General features: G+C 48.9%; 1 protein-coding gene and 1 pseudogene across 1 annotated transcript in view; one reads left to right on the top strand and one right to left on the bottom strand.

Annotated features, from left to right (window-relative positions):
• The window catches only part of RND1 (Rho family GTPase 1), a 6995-nt gene extending 6611 nt beyond the window's left edge, over nt 1–384 (bottom strand). Inside the window, exon 1 of the mRNA XM_005877354.2 lies at nt 158–384. Within this exon, the coding sequence (XP_005877416.1) occupies nt 158–277 (120 nt within the window). The 5' untranslated portion in view covers nt 278–384. The remainder of the gene's footprint in view (nt 1–157) is intronic.
• Nucleotides 385–15465: 15081 nt separating this feature from the next.
• LOC102239636 lies at nt 15466–19109 on the top strand (annotated as a pseudogene).

The following is a 19109-nucleotide window of genomic DNA, read 5'->3' as shown; positions in this document are numbered from 1 at the left end:
GCCCAGGGCAGCAGAGGGCGGGGTGGGGTGGGGTGGGTGGGGAAGGAGAGACCGCTCTCCTGGGCAGGTGGGGATCTATCCCGGGGAGGCGGGCAGGCGGGCAGGCGGGCAGGCGAGCGAGGAGAGAAGCTGGCCAGGGGGCGGGCAGACAGCTCACCTCGGGGTAGCAGTCCTTCGCTAACACCTGTAACATCGCTGTCTTCCCACACTGCACGTCCCCCACCAAGACGAGTTTACATCTGGCCACGACTGGCTGGGGGGCCCGTCTTTCCTTCATGACTGTAGCCTCCGCGGGACGTGCACGCTGGTGCCGAGAGGAAAGGATTGCGCCAGGTGCGTCTCAGCGCGCGAACCAGCTGGATTCCCTGCCTCGCTCCAACTGAAGAGGAGGCCGGCACAGCCCCTTTATATCTGCCTGGATGAGCCAATCACAAGAGGAGGCGGACTCTGTCAGAGCCAATCCCCGAGGTGGGATCCCCTCCGGCAGCCAATGGTAGGAGGATCTGAGTCAGCGCCCTTTTCCTCCCGTCCCTTTCTCTTAAAGCTGCACCTTCCTCTGGAAGGGGATTCCCACGTTTTGCAATTGTATTAGGGAAGAGGGAAGGGACTTGAAGCCAAATTTATTGGTCTTGAGTGTCCACCGATTAGCGTCAAAAACCAGCCATGAAGGTAGAAAGTGAGGTCACGCTAGAGCTGTCCCAGAGGAGGAGGACCTGCCTGAGCTGCGGACAGGTGGCACCCCTGGGTGGGGTGGGGGCAGAGATCTCTGACCTATTTGTTCCCTCTAATCCCCATCCAAACCAGTTCCCACTCTTGGCTTCCCCTCCCAGAAGCTTCTGCTCGGTGCCTTTATCAGTTCCTGCGATCCCCCTTTCAATTCCCGAGACTCTTCCTCAGGAATCACCTTCGCCAAAAATAAATAAGTAAGAAAGCCTTCTCGCATCATCTGGAAAAACCCCACACAGGCCCTGACCCAGAGATGGGCAGAGAGAAAGGAACGAGAGTGGGGTTGGGAGAAACGGTGACACCAAAGCAAACAAAGTCTCTGTCTGTTGGGCCAGACAACCTCTCACCCCATGCCTGGCAGGAGCTGCTGAGGTGTTTGTTCTGCTGCCTGGGTTCAGCTCCGCGGATGAATCAGGCGCAGGTCCAGTTCCACGTGACACCTGCTGATACCAATATGTGTCACCTGATTAAAGTCCAGGCTGGGCCTGGGGTTTGGGGATTAGAAAACTGAAGGGCAACCTAAAGTTGAGAGGAGCGACATAACTGCCTGCATAACCTGCCCCTCAGAGCCCTTGCAAGTTAAGGTGCCAGTCCACTAGACAGAATCATGGGATGTACACAGCTCGAATGACTCACTGCTTATTCGCAACCACGATAGCTCAAATAAGGCCTCCTGGTTATCAGGGTAGAGTGAGACTGACGGTGAGCAAAAGTGAAAGCACTCAGAGTTCCTCCGTAGGTCCCTTCACCGTGGTGAGCCCAGCACCTCTGGAGCAGGCTCTGGGTCTTATTCCACCTGAGCTTACTCTTAATTCACCATCATTGCTGCCCCACCAAGGGATATTTTCCCTGTTATAAAGGATGTTTAAAAGCTTTCCCCAGACCCAAAAGGACAGGTCTCTTAGGGTGAGATTCCCAGTGCCCACTATAGACAGGTGAATGGATGATATTTTGAGAATACGTATAGTCTAGCCAATGTTTCCCCTATCAAATCCTGTGGCATCCAAGTTCACAGTCCATGTTTGTCTGAGAGATCTGAGGCCAAGACCTTCACTGTCCTCTACCCATCTCCTCAGGTCCCCCTGCCAGGGATCAGGATTCAGCTAAGGGAGCCCCCAAGGTAGAAAGAGAAGTGATCCAGCCCTAGCTGGTTTGGCCCAGTGGATAGAGCATCGGCCAGCGGACTGAAGGGTCCGGGATTCTATTCTCGTCAATGGTATGTTCCTCGTACCTCTGTTGGTTGCGGGCTTGAGCTTCCGAGGCCCTAGTCTGGGAGCATGTGGGAGGCAACCAATCAGTGTGTGTCTCTGTGTCTCCCCTCCCTTCTACTTTTTCTAGGAGTCAATGGAAAAATATTCCAAGGTAGAAAGAGAAGTGATCCAGCCCTAGCTGGTTTGGCCCAGTGGATAGAGCATCGGCCAGCGGACTGAAGGGTCCGGGATTCTATTCCCGTCAATGGCATGTACCTCGTACCTCTGTTGATTTCGGGCTTGAGCTTCCGGGGCCCTAGTCTGGGAGCATGCGGGAGGCAACCAATCAGTGTGTGTCTCTCTCTGTGTCTCCCGTTCCCTTCTACTTTTTCTAGGAATCAATGAAAAAATATTCTCGAGTGAGGATTAACAAAAACAAACAAAGGAAAGAAAGAGAGAGAGAGAGAGAGAGAGAGAGAGAGAGAGAAAGGAAGGAAGGAAGGAAGGAAGGAAGGAAGGAAGGAAGGAAGGAAGGAAGGAAGGAAGGAAGGAAGGAAGGAAGGAAGGAAGGAAGGAAGGAAGGAAGGAAGGAAGGAAGAGAGGAAGGAAGGAAAAGAAAGAGAGTTATCCAGGTGCTGCCATCCTCTTCCAGGCTCTCTGGAAATTTCTCCTCCCTACCTTTCCCCAGGTCTCAGATAATGTTCCATCTATAGAATTTGTCCTCTTCTTGCCCTTTCCAGCAGCCTGACAGCCTCTCTGAGCTGCCCATAAGTATGGTTTGGGAGAGTTCCAGGAACAGCTGTAAGATCATAGACTGCCTCAACCTGGAGTCCTTCCCCTCAGCCTGACCTTTTCCTCCTGTTCCCACCCTCTGTCTCCTCTGGACTCAGTTCTCCAGGCACCAGTGGGGTTCCCATACATCCTGTTAACCCTTAACTGGGTTACCTCCAATGGCAGCCCCAAAAGTTTTAGCTCCCGCTACCCCGTGTTCTCTACCAGCCTCCCCTACACACACGCCCTCCACCAGCCACTCAAAAAAAAAAAAAAATCAATGCAAGTAAAAACTGTTCCTGCAATGCAAACAGCTCCTCTGGCTTCTGGCTTCTAACCAGACTGCCATGCCTGAGCTCCTCTGAGATGGGAATTCTGGGAGCTGGTGTTCTCACTGGTTCTTCCCTGGGTGGCAGCATTTCAGGGGAGGGCAGCCCCCACCATGGCTGACTCGCAAGATGTGTCTCTGAAGATATTTTGTGGGTCACAGGTTGATGAGTTGTGGTGGGGAAAGTGGTATGAGTTTGTGTGAGGTCAGAAGTTAATGTGACAACATGAAAAGAGGATGGAGCCAAAGGTCGGCAGTTCTGGCCGTTGGGCCCAGCTCGGCCCTTAATAAGCTGTGTGTATCCCTCTCTGGGCCCATTTCCTTACACTTATTGCAAGGGATTTGAGCTAGACAAGGGGTTTCTAGCCATTCTTTTTTTAGCAGTTAGACTCCCTCCCCCCAAGTCTATTTAAACCTCTTTTAAGTGTCTTTATTTTAAAATCTATAGCCAGAGAAATACATTTACAAGATGTCTCTTTCCTATCAAGACCAGAAGAGTTTAAAACAAGGTTATACGGCCCTGGCTGGTGTTGCTCAGTGGTTAGAGTGTTGTCCTGCGCACCTGAAGGGTCTCAGGTTCGATTCCTGGTCAAGGGCATGTACCTGGGTTGCAGGTTCAATCCTGACCCCCGCCCCAATTTCCCCATGGGGGTGTGTGCAGAAGGCAACCAATCATTGTGTCTCACATCAATGTCTCTCTCTCTCTCTCTCTCTCTCTCTCTCTCTCTCTTCCCCCTCCCCCCTCCCATTTTCTCTGGAAAAAAAAATCAATGGAATATGGATAATATCCTCTGGTGAGGATTAACAAAAAACAAATAAAAAACAAATTGTTATACTTGCTCTGGCCAGGTAGCTCAGGTGGCTAGAGCATCGTCCCAATACACCAAGGTTTCAGGTTAGATCCCTGGTCAGAGCACATACAAGAGTCAACCAATGAACGCATAAATAAGTGGAACAACAATAAATCCATCTCTCTCTGTCTGTCTCTGTCCCTTCCTCACTTGCTCTCAAATCAATAATAAAAAGTAAAGTAAGGTTATACTTGAGTAGCCAGCCACAAAAGATCATATATTATAGGATTACATTTGTATGAAATGTCTAGAGTAGCCAAACCCAAAGAAAAATAGATTAGGGGATGCCTAGGGCTGTAGGGGTTGAGGGGAATGGAGAGTGACTACTAATGGGTATGGGGTTTATTTTTGGAGTGATGAAAATCTTCTAAATTTGATTATGATGATGGTTGTAAAATTCTGTGAATATACTAAAACCACTGGATTATACAGTGTAAAGTGGTGAATAGCTTTTTTTTTTTTTTTTTTTTTTTGGTGTGGAAATGTGCAAGCATTTTAAAAGGTAGAAAAAATAGCCAAACAGGTGTGGCTCAGTGGTTGAGCATCGACCATGAATCAAGAGGTCCTGGTTTGATTCCTGGTCAGGGCGCATGCCTGTGATGCGGGCTCGATCCCCAGTGTTTCTCTCTCATCAGTATTTCCATCTCTCTAAAAATTCAATTAAAAAACATACTTTTAACAAAAATAATAAAAATAAAAGGTAGAAGGAATAATACAACGAAGCCCTATGTATCCATTACCCAGCTTCAACAATTATTAACATAATCTTACTTCAGCTATATCCCAACCCACTTCTCCCTCCCACCCCTCCTGTATTGGATGGTTTTAAAACAAATGTTGGACATCACATCGTTTAATCCATTGATATTTCAGTACTCATCTCTAAAAGAAAAAGACTCTTTGTTTACACAACCACAATGCCATAATCACAACTAAAAAAAAAATAACTCAATGTCACCAAATATCCAGTCAATGTTAAAATTCCCCTAATTGTGTCATATATCAGTTTATTCAAACCAGAATCTAAACAAGGTCCACACATTGAATTCATTGAATTTGGTTGATATGGCTCTTAAGTTTCTTTTCTTTTATAGGTTCCACTAACCCCTTCCCTTTTTTCTTGTAATTTATTTGTTGAACAAATGAGGTTGTTTATTCTATGGTGTATTGCATATTCTGGATTTTGCTGATCGTATTTCCATAGTGTTTTTACATGTAGTAGACTCCTTTATAACTTAAATCCTATGCGGAAACTCAAAACGCACACACAAAACGATGCAAAACAAAATTGCTCTGGTTGAATCAGAATGAGAAATTTGAAGGGGGCTCATACTCCACCCCCTCCTGAAACAAACCCTAGAGAACAACACAGTTTAAAAAACCACTAGCCTACAGAGCATGAGAGAGAGAGAGAGAGAGAGAGAGAGAGAGAGAGAGAGAGAGAAAGGACCACATGTCCAAAGCTCAGGGCTGCCCTATCTTTTTTTGACTCTGATTACTGTGATAAATTCCTAATCTGGGACAGTGACATAGCACACAAAGGTGTTCAGGGTGGATACAAATTCAAGTTCACTCTGACTCTCACCCGGGGGTACACAAGCCCAGTACTTTCTGTGCCCTAGTGATCCTTACAGAGCTTCCAGGCGCCCTGCCACCTGTGTCCCCCAGGAGGCCGGCAGGGCCAAGCCCATTTTCCCTGTCCCTTAATATGACTCAGGTGCTCCGCTCCTGGTCCTAAGCCATACACTTCTCATGATCTCGGGATCTGTGGCCCCTGGCACTTGGGAACACCGGACCTTTTAACTGGGCATTTTTAGCTGGAGCAGCTACTAGAGTCATAACCAGGTTTTTAAGACTCAGTCTCCGTCTTCAAGGAGTTTACAGCTATGAGGGGAGATTAAGCAAGAGCCTTGTGGGTAAAGAAAACCAAATGCAGGAGTGCTGAGGAGGGAGGGGGCAGATCTGGTTGACTGTGGAAGGCTTACTAGTATAGAAGAGGGTGGTTTCACCTGGACCTCAATCCTGACAAGATTAGTTGAGGAAGAATGTGGATACAGAAAAACGCTAACCATACCCAAAGACTAAAGAATCAATCCAATCCTCTGAAACAGACATGGGGGTGGGGGGAGGCAATTTGCTTGAGAACATATTTAGGAAAGGAAATCTGATGCTAAAATAGTATAAAATGCAAAATTCCAAAATATAAGAAAGCCACAGGCCCCAAATGGTGTTACTCATGCTAAAAGCCCATGATACCAAACCTAGTATCTACGGTTTCTGATCAAAACCAATAAAGCAATCTGTCCCGTGGGCCCTCTCCATCCTCTCCCCCATAGAAAAAAGGGGTCATCTGCATGATACAAATCCTCCCCATTTTCTCCAGTGGCTCCCCCCAAATAATCCTTTCTTTTCTTTTCTTTTCTTTTTAAATAGGTGCCTTCCCGCCCTAACTGGTTTGGCTCAGTGGATAGAACATCTGCTTGCGGACTGAAGGGAACCCGGTTCAATTCCGGTCAAGGGCATGTACCTTGGTTGCAGGCACATCCCCAGTAGCGGGTGTGCAGGAGGCAGCTGATCGATGTTTCTCTCTCATTGATGTTTCTAATTCTCTATCCCTCTTCCTTCCTCTCTGTAAAAAATCAATAAAATATATATATTTTTAAAAATAGGTGCCTTCCCCAACCCTTCTTCCTATAAAAACCTCCCATTTTGTACAACCCCTCCTCCCTGCCCCTTCTCGTTGCTAGATGGGGTGCTGCCGGATTCATGAATCACTTCAAAAAGCAAATTATTCTCCAAGATTATTCAGTCAAATTTTGCTTTTTAACAAGTTTTAAAAATACAAGTATGGGTATATGTTGTTTATGATTGTCAGTTCGCTCCAGCCAAAACCACCAGCAGATACGTGTAGTTGAACAGGGGGAACTCCCACCATGGCAGAACTGTGGGCCATCCAGTGGGTGTTGGGAAGGATTTAGGATGAGGAGTTACACTTGCAGATTTGGGGAAAGGTCAAGGAAGACGAGCTTTGCTCTGGGTTGGATGCTACCAGGAAGCCAGGGAATTCTACCATTGGGTACCTTAATTACTTTTATCTAGGACAGTGATGTCGAACCTTTTGAGCTCGGCGTATCAGCATTTTGAAAAACCCTAACTTAACTCTGGTGCCGTGTCACATATAGAAATTTTTTTGATATTTGCAACCATAGTAAAACAAAGATTTATATTTTTGATATTTATTTTATATATCTAAATGCCATTTAACAAAGAAAAATCAACCAAAAAAATGAGTTCGCGTGCCACCTCTGACACGCGTGCCATAGGTTCGCCATCACTGATCTAGGAGGTGGGAGGAATGAAGCAGGACGAAAGCGGCGATAGGTAAAGCAGCAGGAGCCACAAGCATTAGCTAGGAGAGGGGGATGTTTGGTCATTTTTGTGGCTTGGACAATGTTCTTATTTTTGTCTGATGTGACTACAGAGAGGTCTTGTTCTTGATCTGCCATTGTCATGGTCACAGAGTGGCCTGCTTGGTGGTGGTATTCTGTGAAACTGTTTATGTTCCACAGGAGGAAACCAAGGCTTAGCTGTGAGTGCCAGGTGGCTCCTGGCTGTGCTGTTTCTCGTGCTTTTCTTCTGTTCCTTATCCTGGTAGCTGGGTGCTGTTACATGAGTCTGCTGAGAAATTGGAAAGAGAAACGAAGACAAAGAGGAGAATTTTCCAGGCAAACTTCCTGGAAAAGGAAGCACTGAGCTATGATGCAAAACAAGAATAGGATGCCAAGAGGTGGGCCAGGGCATAGGGATTGTTAGGGAATGGGATGGTGTGGAAGCAAGAGATGGAGGCCTGGAAAGAGGACCTGTATCTGTATGTGAGTAAAAGTGTTTGTAGGGCCCTGGCTGGTTTGGCTCAGTGGGTCCCGGGTTCAATTCCCAGTCAAGGGCACATGCCCCAAAGGGCTCCATCCCCAGTAGGGGGTGTGCGGGAGGCGACCAATCAATGATTCTCTCTCATCATTGATGTTTCAGTCTCTCTCTCCCTCTCCCTTCCTCTCTGAAATCAATAAAAATGTTTTTTTTAAAGTGTTTGTAGGAGGAGAAAAGACCCCTCACCCCACCCCCAATAAAGCTACCTGAGCTAGACTAAGAATTAGGAAGAAAGGGTGGAGATGGCTGAGGATGGGCAGAAGAGGAACGGAGGGAGGCAGTAGTAAAGATGTGGTCCTGAAGAAGCAAGCCTGTGTTTGGCTGAGTTGGGGGGGTGGGAGTGGGGGGAACAGAGGAGCAGAACATAGCCAAAGCCATGTGTGAAGCAGGCACTTGGAGTATGGGAGACCGGCGAGACCACCGCATATGGGCCTTCCTGTCTTCTCTTGCCAGCACCCAGGGTTTGGTCAAGACCCAGGTAGCTACTTGCTGAGTGGGTGGTAGGGAGCCCTCATGCTAGGGGGAATTCTAAGGGAGGAAAGGACCTCAGGGACAGAGGAGTCGGCTGGGAAATGATATGGACACGGAGTCAGACTTCTTCCTTCTTCAGTTTCCCAAGTCCAGACACTTCCTCATCCTCATGTAGTAACTCCACACCCTTTTTCCTCTCTGCTCTCTGTCCCCTTTTGGCTCACCCTTCATTACAACCTCCCTGGGGGTCTTTGTGTTTCCATTCTCCTGGGCCCCTCCAGGAGGTCCTTCTTAATCTGACAAAGATCAAGATATAAATATAATTCTCCCCCTGTCTGCCCCAAGTTTCTTGCCAGCTAAAGTGAGGCAAACCTGTTATGGTAGGAAAATGACTGTAAGGAGATTCAGTTTCTCTGTTTCTAATGGCTATGTTAAAAACAAAGGTAAGAGCCCCAATAGCCTGGCTCAGTGGTTGAGCATCAACCTATGAACCAGGAGCTCACGGCTCGATCCCCAGTGTGGGGCGTGCAGGAGGCAGCCGATCCATGATTCTCTCTCATCGTTGATATTTCTCTCTCTCTCTCTCTCTCTCTCTCTCTCCCCTTTCCTCTCAGAAATCAATAAAAATATATTTAAAAAAAAAAAGAAACTACGTACTATGTCTATCCTCTGCTTAAGTCTTCCTATGGGGTCAGGTCCACTTTGAACGGGTGCTTGGCCGGTATGGCTCAGTGGTTGAGCATCAACCCATGAACTAAGAGGTCACCAGTTTGATTCCTGGTCAGGACACATGCCCAGGTTGAGAGCTCGATGCCCAGTGGAGGTGTGTGTAGGAGGCAGCTGATCGACATTTCTAAACTTTCATTGATGTTCCTATCTCTCTATCCCTCTCCCTTTCTCTCTTTCTAAAATCAATAAAAACATATTTTTAAGCCCTAGCCAGTTTGGCTCAGTGGATAGAGCTATCGGCCTGCGGACTGAAGGTCCCAGGTTCGAGTCCGGTCAATAGCACATACCTCGGTTGTGGGCTCGCAGCCTTGCTCCGGGGCATGCAGGAGGCAACCAAGCAATGTGTCTCTCTCATATCAGTGTTTCTCTCTGTCTCTCCCTCTCCCTTCTACTCTCTCTAAAAATCAATGGAAAAATATCCTCGGGTGAGGATTATAAAAAAACACACACATATTTTTTAAAAATCCAACTAGTTATCCTGGCTGATAGAGCCATCCATGACCTGCCATTGCCCCCTGGCTGACCTAGTCTCCTGCTTTCTTCCACTTTCCCACTGTGCTTCAGTCATGTTGAACTAGATTCCTCCAATGAAGGTTTTCATTTTTTTAATTTATTTTTTAAAACATCTTTTCATTTTTTTTTAAATATATACATTTCTTTATTGATTTCAGAGAGGAAGGGAGAGGGAGAGAGAGATAGAAATATCAATATTTAGTGAGAATCATTGATTGGCTGCTTCCTGCATGCCCCCTAGTGGGGATCGAGCCCCCAACCCCGGCATGTGCCCTTGGCAGGAATCAAACCTGGGACCCTTCAATCTGCAGGCCGACACTCTATCCATTGAACCAAACCCGCTAGGGCTCCAATGAAGGCTTTCAAACCTTTCTGTCCTCAAGTCACAGTCAGAAATACATGTTATATCACAAACCAAAACACACACACTCACACTTTATATACATATACACATGTGTCCATATACTAGTACATACATATATACAATATATATACACACAAATATTTATACTGAAATTAAAGTTTTTCATGCCTAGCTGGGGTGGCTCAGTGGTTGAGCGTCAACCTATGAACCAAGAGGTCACCGGTTGGATTTCCTGTCAGGGCACATGCCTTGGTTGTGGGCTTGATTCCCAGCAGGGGATGTGCAGGAGGCAGTCAATTGGTGTTTCTCATCGATGTTTCTATATTTCTATTCCTCTCTTTTCCCCTCTCTCTAAAATCAATAAAAACATATTTTTAAAAGAAATTTCCCAAAATGTTTAACTTTACTAGATACAGTGTCCTCTGATTATTATACTCAGGGACTTTTCACTGCTCTCCCTTGGCCAGGAATGCCCTTCTTCTTGATTGCCCCAACGGGAGCCTTTTTGTCCCTCAGATCTCAGGTTAAGTGTCACCTGCCCAGAGAGGTCACCTAGACCAAAGTAGCCACCTGATCATTCTCTTTCATGTTCTCCGCCATTTGCCACTATGATATTCTTCTAGGTTATGTTTTTTGTTTACATACTTCTTTGTTGATTGTCCTCCTCCACTCAGAACTTGGTGGGGGCAGGGCCTTATCAGGATTGTGCCCTGCCTTCTATCCAGTGCCTGGAGCACAGCAGGTGCTCAGTGTCCCTAGGCTGAAGGAATGACCCTAATCAAGATCCTTCCTCTCTTTGGGCCTCAGCATTCTCATCTACAAAATTCAAGGTCAGACTCCATCTCTGAGAACCCTTCCAGTTTGACCTATTCCAGGACACTCCAGACAACCAGAGTCTAGCAGTGAGGGGAACAGAGAGGGTCAGACCGTCACCTGTTTGCCTGCAATGCTGTGTACAGACTGAGGACAAATATTGAGGAAGGGCCTTGCTTCCAGTCTGGTGGAGGCCAGTGGTATAAACCCAGGCACAGAGCAAATAATGGAAGGGCAGAGCTGGAGTCAGCCAGATATGTCAACAACCTTGGTGGTGTGCTTCCTGTGTGCTGTGCTCTGCCTGCATCGTCTCTCACGGCTCGGGCTCGGCGCTCTGAGGGTGGAAGAGCAGGTACAGAACACATTAGCTTTCTGGCTCAGGAGTCGGCTGGACCAGATTCAAAACCCGACACTTCCAGAAGCAGCACAGGTGGAGAGTACAGTCTGGGGCCTTGCAGCCGGTCTGATCTTGGCCCGATCAGTTAGCAGTTGCGTAACCCTGGGGAAATTATTCAACCTGCCACTGAACTTTCTTATGTCTCAAATGGGGATGGCATGAATTACATTACCTCGTGTTCTTCCTAGCTCTTCCCGGGGACTGGGAATCTTAAGCAAACTAGGAGTCTCCACTGGGGCTGCCATCCCACCTGACCCCTTGGGGCGTCTGACCGAGAGGGGCTCCTGCCTGCGGGCACAGCATAGCTTGCTTCTTGAAAGCCTTGGCTCTGCAGTCAGCAGGCTGAGATAGGGACCCAGGGCCCAGCACTTACTAATCTGTGACCTTAGACAAGCCACAACCTCTGCGAGTCTTAGTTTCCTCAGCAAGGACTTTGGGTTCCCCGAGCCGGGGTTTCATCCTCAGCTGGGTCAGTCTTCCGATGGCCAGCTGGTGGCCAGCCGCAGTCTCTCCAACCCCAACGCTTCCTCTTCCCTGCGGGAGACAAACCAGAATTGCCACAGAGAGTCCTGAACTCTGGTATTCTTTAGTCTTTCCTTCCCTCTTCCAGTTTCCTCCACATTAAATAATCCAAATCCCGCCCTAGCTGGTTTGGCTCAGTGGCTAGAGCATTGGCCTGGGGACTGAAGGGTCCCGGGTTCGATTCCGATCAAGGGCACATGCCTGGGCTGTGGGCTTGATTCCCAGTGTGGGGCGTGCAGGAGGCAGCCAATCAATGATTCTCTCTCATCATTGATGTTCCTATCTCTCTCCCTCTCCCTTTCTCTCTGAAATCAATAAAAATATATTTATAAATAAATAATCCAAATCCCTTTCTTGCCCTCACAAATCTGGTTCTCAGCCCTTTCCCCATTTCTCCTCTGCCGCCTCCCTTTATCACCTGTCTGCTGACACTGAGAGCACCAAGTGCAGCTCCCCGTCCTGGCTGGGGTGAGTGAGGGCTGTGCTAAAGAGGCCGAGACATCACTCTACGTCCTTAGGACCCTCAGGTCCAGGGAGTGCCAACCATTCCCGAGGCCCAGCGGCAGGGCACCGTGCGCAGTGCTCTCCTGCCCTAGTTCACAGACACTTCTCACTACTCTGTCAGCTCAGTCCTGGTTTACTGGCAGTGAAGCCCGACCACAAGAGGTGGGGTTGTTCCCGCTCCCCAGCTCTTCCTTGGAATCGGAGGGGGGGCGGCTATCAGAGTGGGACAGCTAATAACGCAAATAGACTTGCCTCTTCTGAAGAAAGCGGAAAAAATGCCACAGTGGGGGATGTTCCAGGAGGGAAACAAAATAAAAATATAAAAAGGATAAAAGACCCAGAGACACATGCAGTTCAGCATTGTGTTACCATCTCCATTTACCAGCACCCAGGGGCGTGGGAGGGGCAGAGAGACGAGTGGTGGGTGGGGTACGTCTGGGAATTTTCAGCAGAAGTAAGGATATGGGGGGCAGGTCAGGGGAAAGAGATGTCCCCACCCCCGTGCCATGAAAAAAAACACAAAAGATCAGAAAGGTGCTGGTGTGTGAACTGTGTTTATTTTTTCCAAAGTCTAAAAATACAGTGAAAAGGAAACACACACACACTACAAACTAACCTAACCAGAAACGGGAAAAGTGGTCATGGCAACAGCTGAGAAATCGGAGGCAGGAATTTCAGGAACTAGGATAACTCCGTGACCGGGGCTTGGAAATTCCACCCTGTGACGCGGCTCCTGAAAGGTGCCAGCTTCCGATCAGTCTGGAGCACTTTCCAGCAGCCCGGGGTGGGGCAGGGAGGGAGGGAGCTGGGGGAGGAAGGGAATGTCTCCCACTGAGAGGCAGGCCTGTGGCCTTGGGGGGTGTGGGGTGAGGCCTGGGTAGCTGTGGGGTCCTCCATTTAGCCCTCTCTCACAGTAACCACAACTATAACAATAACAACCCCTTACTGCCATACCAGGAATCTTGTGAATTATTATTATCCTCAGTTTATAGGTGAGGACTCAGAGGCACAGAGAGGCTGAGTAACTTGCCTAAGGTCTCACAGCTGGCAAATGGCAGAGCTAGGGACCTTTAGGGGATCACAGATCCCTTTTGTGGATCTGATGAAAGCTATGTACCCAGTACCCAGGAAAAACTTAGAATGAACTTATATACAACATTTTATATTCAATTTCAGGGGTTTCAAAGAGCCCCTAATCCCATTCCATGGTAAAGCAATTGGATAGTAGGGCCAGCGTGGAATGATCTCCCACCCCATCTCCAGCCTGACAAATACTCCAAGGCAAGGCAACCGTGTATATGAGGGTGGCTTACAGCAATTGCCTGGCACCCCTCAAAACCCCTGCTATCCTGGGACCCTGGATTTGGCCTAGTTGATTTGAGAAGTCTTCCCAGATTGCTCTGGTGTTAGGTGGGGATAGGGGTGGGAGGTGGGAGGCGGGCTGGGCTGGTCAAATTATAATGGGCTCTGTGGAGAAGCCAGAATTGTGCTGTATTAGAGGACAATGCTTTTCTCTCACACCCTCAGGGTATCCTTTTCGGGTAGAGATTTGGAACTGCCCCGACCAGAAGAGATGAAGGCTTCCTCCCTTAATTAAATGCCCAGGGGTTGCTATGGAAACCAGAGCTTCCAAATCCCGGCCAGACAATGGGGAGAGGAGCTGCCTCCAGCCTAGAAAGTGAAGCTTCAGGGGCCTCACTGGGGACAGGAATGGAAGCCGGAGGGTGAAAAAAAGGGGTGCCAACCAAGGATCTCAGCCTCCCTTCTCCCTGGAACTGTGGGAAGGGGCCTCTCAGAACCAAGGGGTCTGCCTGAGACAGGATAGGGGGTGAGACTGAGGGGGGCTAAGGGGGGAGACACACTCCTGGAAAGGGAAAGGGAGTGGGGGTGGGGTAGCTGGAGTCAGGCACTGCCCAGAACTGAACACCTCCTTTGTTCCCAGAGGAGAAAGCCAGCCAAGTTGGTAAACAAAGGGAAGAGGCCAGAGGGCAGACAGCTAGGCGATAAGGCCTGGGCCGCACAGAGCTGAGTAGTGAAGCCTGAGAGAGGGAGGGGAGTCTCCAGAATCCCACTGACAGGCTGACCCTTTGCTCATATTGTCACATTAACACGCACCGTCACCAGAACCACACAGGACCCACACAGACACACGCCTCTACAGAAACAGGGTGCTGAAGCACCTGTCACTGGGGACACAGCCCCCTTTGCATCCCCGCCCTTTGGAATGCCTCTGTAGGGAAGGCAAAGGACGGCTCTGTAACCAGCTCAGCCGAAGGTGGCACTTCAGTCGTCAGGGATCCTGTCACCTCATGTCAAGGAGAAAAGACCCGATTTTGAAAGCATGAAACCTGCCATTCATCAGCACTTAGTGCCAGGCACTATGTTGAAGGCAATACAAACAATCTGCTCAATGCCCCCTCCAACGCTGTGAGTAAAAGTCTTCGCTTACTAGAGAGGGGAATCTGAGGAGGAGTGAGGTCGAGCCAGCAGGCCTCACCGTCAGACAGAACGGAACCCAGGTCTGTCTGACTCGAGTGCCCGTGTGCCTTATCACTTTCCCCTTCTCTGCTACTAAAACCTCTTGGAAACTTTTCTCAGAAAGCCCACTCTGTTCTCATCCCTTCACTCTCCCACTCGGTGTTACCTAAATACTTCTGTAGAAGCAGTTCCCAATTTGTAAGCTGGTTATCTAAAGGGTTTATATATAACTTGGTGGTTTGAAACCCAAACACATTTTTCCCAGAGAAAAGGTATTAAATGGGTCCAGAAAGGCCACTTGACCCAGAATGCAGCTGACAGTGGTACATCTCGTTCAGGACTAGCCTCGGGCCCCAGCCATCATTAATAATATCATCTCCTCGCCCTAACCGGTTTGGCTCAGTGGATAGAGCGTCAGCCTGCGGAATCAAAGGTCCCAGGTTTGATTCCGGTCAGGGGCATGTGCCTTGGTTGCGGGAGCATTCCCAGTAGGGAGTGTGCAGTAGGCAGCTGATTGATGTTTCTCTCTCATCAATGTTTCTAACTCTCTATCCCTCTCCCTTCCTCTCTGTAAAAAAATCAATAAAATATATTTTTAAAAAAATATCATTTCCTGGAGAAATACACTCTCCACTTACATTAGAGAAAAAGAAACGGCTTTCTTTCCTTCCTTTCTCCTCCCTCTTCCCCCTCACCCTGCTGGACCTATACTCCAGTTTGTGGAGTGGCTCAGGGGGGATGATCATAAATCATAAATCAAGGCTACATGCTGGGAGCTGACCAAAAAGGCATGTTTCTTAAGGGGACCAAGGTGCAGAATGGCTCAGGAACCCAGCCTTCCAAAGCAGAGAGAAGGCTTGAGGGCAGAGGGGGTGAGCTTGATGGCTGTCTGCAACTATGTAAGGACTATCTCGATTGCACGTAGCTCCAGAGGACCAAACTAGGACCAAGAAATAACGGGGCGTCAGAGTTCTCTTTGGTGAGAAAGAACTTTCTAACTATTAAATCTCTTCAAAAGTGGGATGGCCTCTTGGTGAGGTAATGCATTCTCTGCCACTGGGAGCATTCAAGGAGGAGGTATATGACCTCCTCTGAGCATATGGGAGAGGGGAAGAAGCACTGGACAAGTAGACCTCTGAGATCCCTCTAAATTTATATACCCATTTAGCAAAATGTTATGGAGTATCTATATGTGCCCAGCACTATGCCTAGGAACAAGGGTTACAGTGGAGAATAAGATGGGGTCCTTGCCCTCAGGTGCATACAGTCTAGTAGGAGAGTCAGGCATAAAATAAATAAATACAATTGAATATGTAATTTCAAATGATGATATCATTATAAAGGAAAATAATAGGGTACTAATGTGAGAATAACAGGGATCTAATTGAGATTGGATTCAAGAGGGCCTCTCCGAAGAACCCAATCAGACTGAGATTTAAAGGATGAGTAGGGGTCAGCCTGGGAAAAGGTGTGTGTGTGTGTGTGTGTGTGTGTGTACACACGCGCGTGCGTGCGAAAAGGCAACAGCCAGTAAGAAGACAAGAAGACCCTGGGGGGAGAAAGAACAGTGTGACTAGAAAATTGTGAGTGGAGAATGGCAAGAGATGACACTGGCCAGAGAGGAAGGGGCTGGGTCTCACAGACCTTGACCTTACTCTTAACTCATTGCCCCTCTCCAGTCCAGGATCCCTAGGCCTTGGTCTCTGGAGCTCCCCCAGGTGCAAGCCCTCATCCTTTCCTGTGGCTCCTCCCACCACCCTGGGACCTCCCACCTAGTGGAGTTCCTTGTATTTTATCAGTGTCCCAGGCGGTGGATGGTAGAATTCGGCATCTGCCTTGTGTGGGAGGCCCAGGTTTAATTCTTTACCCTTGCCTTTGCTCTCAAGAGGTAGCATCTTGTAGTGGTGGAGCCCAGACTCTGGAACCAGACTGCCTGGGTTCAGATGGTGGCTGTTTGATCTTGCCAAGTTACTTCACTGCTGTGGGCCGCATTTGCTCCACGTGTAGGAGGAGGATGACCATACCTTGCTCCTAGGAGTGTTATGGATTAATATTTGTTAAGTATTTAGGACAGTGCCTGGCGTGTAAATCACTGGCAATAAATCATTGCAACATCTGCTTCCCTGCCTCATCCCGTGCTCTCCCAGTTCCACCCCTAGGCCCACAGGGGGAGCCAGGGACCAAGGCACTTTTCCTCCCCGACTTTTCTAGCCACGGCCAACTCTGGCCACAGCTCTTAAAAAGTAGGTAGAACTGCCCAGCTAGTATGGAGCAGTGGTGGAGAGTCGACCCATGAACCAGGAGATCTTGGTTCAATTCCCGGTCAGGGCACATGCCTAGGTTGTGGGCTCAGTGTCCAGTAGGGAGCATACAGGAGGCAGCCAATCAATGAGTCTCTCTCATTATTGATGTTTCTATCTCTCCCCTCCTCTCTCTTAAATCAATTAAAAAAAAAAAAAGTAGGCACAGCTGAGCTCACTGCTGCGCAGCCCTCCTCACCTCCAGAGTAAAAGATGTTCCTAATGGGAGGTGCAGGCAAATCAAGATGCACTAGTAGTGGTTCCTTCCACCCCTTCTAAGTGGTTTCAGAGGTTCAGGGTATTCTGGATACACTGAATGTATCAATGAGTCTCATTTCCTGGGCCCAGGCCTGATCCCCAAGACTGAGTTTAAAGCTCCTCCCACATGCTCCCATACCACCCTATGCTCATTTCCAACGTCTAACTTACACTTCTACTGCATGTTAGGGTCGCCGAAGGAGGAACGCTCGAGGCCAAAAGGGGTGAGGAATTAGGAATTTATTAGGTCATTTGGATACCAAATGGACTGAGCCCCAAAATGGCGCCAGCACCCAAAGACGGGGAGTCAGAGGTTTTTAAAGGGCTCTAGGCCAGCTTTTTCTGGGCAGAGCATTCTCTGTGCAGGTCCGGATTCTGGGAAACTCCGGAGGGGAGAGATAATGGTCTCAGCAAGTGGAATGTGGTCTAAGCAAGTGGAATGTCCATTGTGAAGTGGCCTAAAGGTCCATTCCAGGGGAGGGGGGATCGATTCCATTATTTGGTCAGACCTGACACTGCATAACCACTGGCTTTCTTGTCTGAGGCCTTGAGGACAGCAGCTGCCTCCTTGTTCTCATTGCCTCCCGGGGCCTACAGATGGCACTTAGCTTTCCCATCTTCTCTCAGCAGCCCTCCTCCTGGTACCTCTGAGCCAGCCACACTGGCTTGCTGTTCTCTCTCCTCGGGGCCTTTACTTGTGCTTTTCTCACTGCTCAGCGTGTTCTTCCTCAGGTCTTTGCCTGGCAAGCTCCTATTCCTTCTTCAGCTTACCCATCACTTACTCTAGGAAGCCTTCCATAAGGCACCTGATCTAGGTAGGCGAGTCTCCCTGCACCCGGATTTCTCCACTGTATTTTAAGCATCTCTTCCCTCGTCTGTGTCTTCTATTCACCTGTCAAGCTCAGTCAGGTTTATCTAATTTACTATTGTATCCTCAGTGCCCAGCATAGGGCCCATAACAGACCAGGAGTTTATGCCCTGGAGCCTATGGATGAGCTACATCCAGGGGTTCATAAGGCTCCCAAATCTTATGAAAATGCTTGTAGCCCTGGCCAGTTTTCTAAGTAGTTAGAGCATTGGCCTGAGGACTGAAGGGTCTCAGGTTCAATTCCTGGTCAAGGGCACGTACCTTGGTTATGGGTTTGGTCCCTAGTCCCACTCAGGGTGCGTGCGGGAGGCAACCAATCCATGTGTCTCTCTCTCTCTCTCTCTCTCTCTCTCTCTCTCTCTCTCTCTCCCCCTTCCTCCCTTCCTTCTACTCTCTAAAAATCAATGGAATAAATATCCTCAAATGAGGATAAGAAAAGAAGAAGAAAATGTTTGGAGGTGTTCCAGGGGGTCAGCCGATCTTCACCCCCGAGCTTGCCTTCCCAGAGCCTCAGACGGACACCCCAGCATTGTGGCGACATCTTCTGGGAGAACCTTAGTCAAAGCTCCAGCTCCCCCTGGATGGCAGGACAGTACATCCCATCCCTGCTGAGAGCCACTGGTTGTTCCCAGCCTGGAGTGCACCCCCTTGAGGGGCTGCCGCCCCCTGAGAAGCTTTTCCGAAGAGAAGGAGATCATATTTGGCAGGAATGCAGGGACCTGGGGGCATCCCAGCCTGAGTAAAGGCTGTCACTTACCACCTAAGGAGGCGACAGAGAATCGTCAATAAACTAAAGAAGGCCCAGTGGAGCAGCTCTGGGTCTGCAGCTGAGCCCCTGGTGCCTGGCGAAGTGAGCTGTGGATTCCCCGGCGCCAGTGAACACCCTGACCTGGAAGAGGAGGGGGCAACCTACCCACAGGGAGAGGACCCCTTTCTCCCCGCTGGCAGGGCCCAGCTGCTTTGGTCTCCCAGCAGTCCCCTGGTCCAGGGAGGATCTTTGCTCTCCAGGCAGCTGAGCTCTCTAACCCCCTACAGCACTGTTACAGCCAGTAGGGACCCCCTTTTCAATACCCGGGGGATGGAGCTGCCTGAGGAATGA

This window comes from Myotis brandtii, unplaced genomic scaffold, assembly GCF_000412655.1.
Source record: "Myotis brandtii unplaced genomic scaffold, ASM41265v1 scaffold517, whole genome shotgun sequence".
NCBI lineage: Eukaryota > Metazoa > Chordata > Mammalia > Chiroptera > Vespertilionidae > Myotis > Myotis brandtii.
The sequence above is the reverse complement of the archived record's forward strand: the minus strand, read 5'-3'. Positions and strand labels throughout refer to the sequence as shown.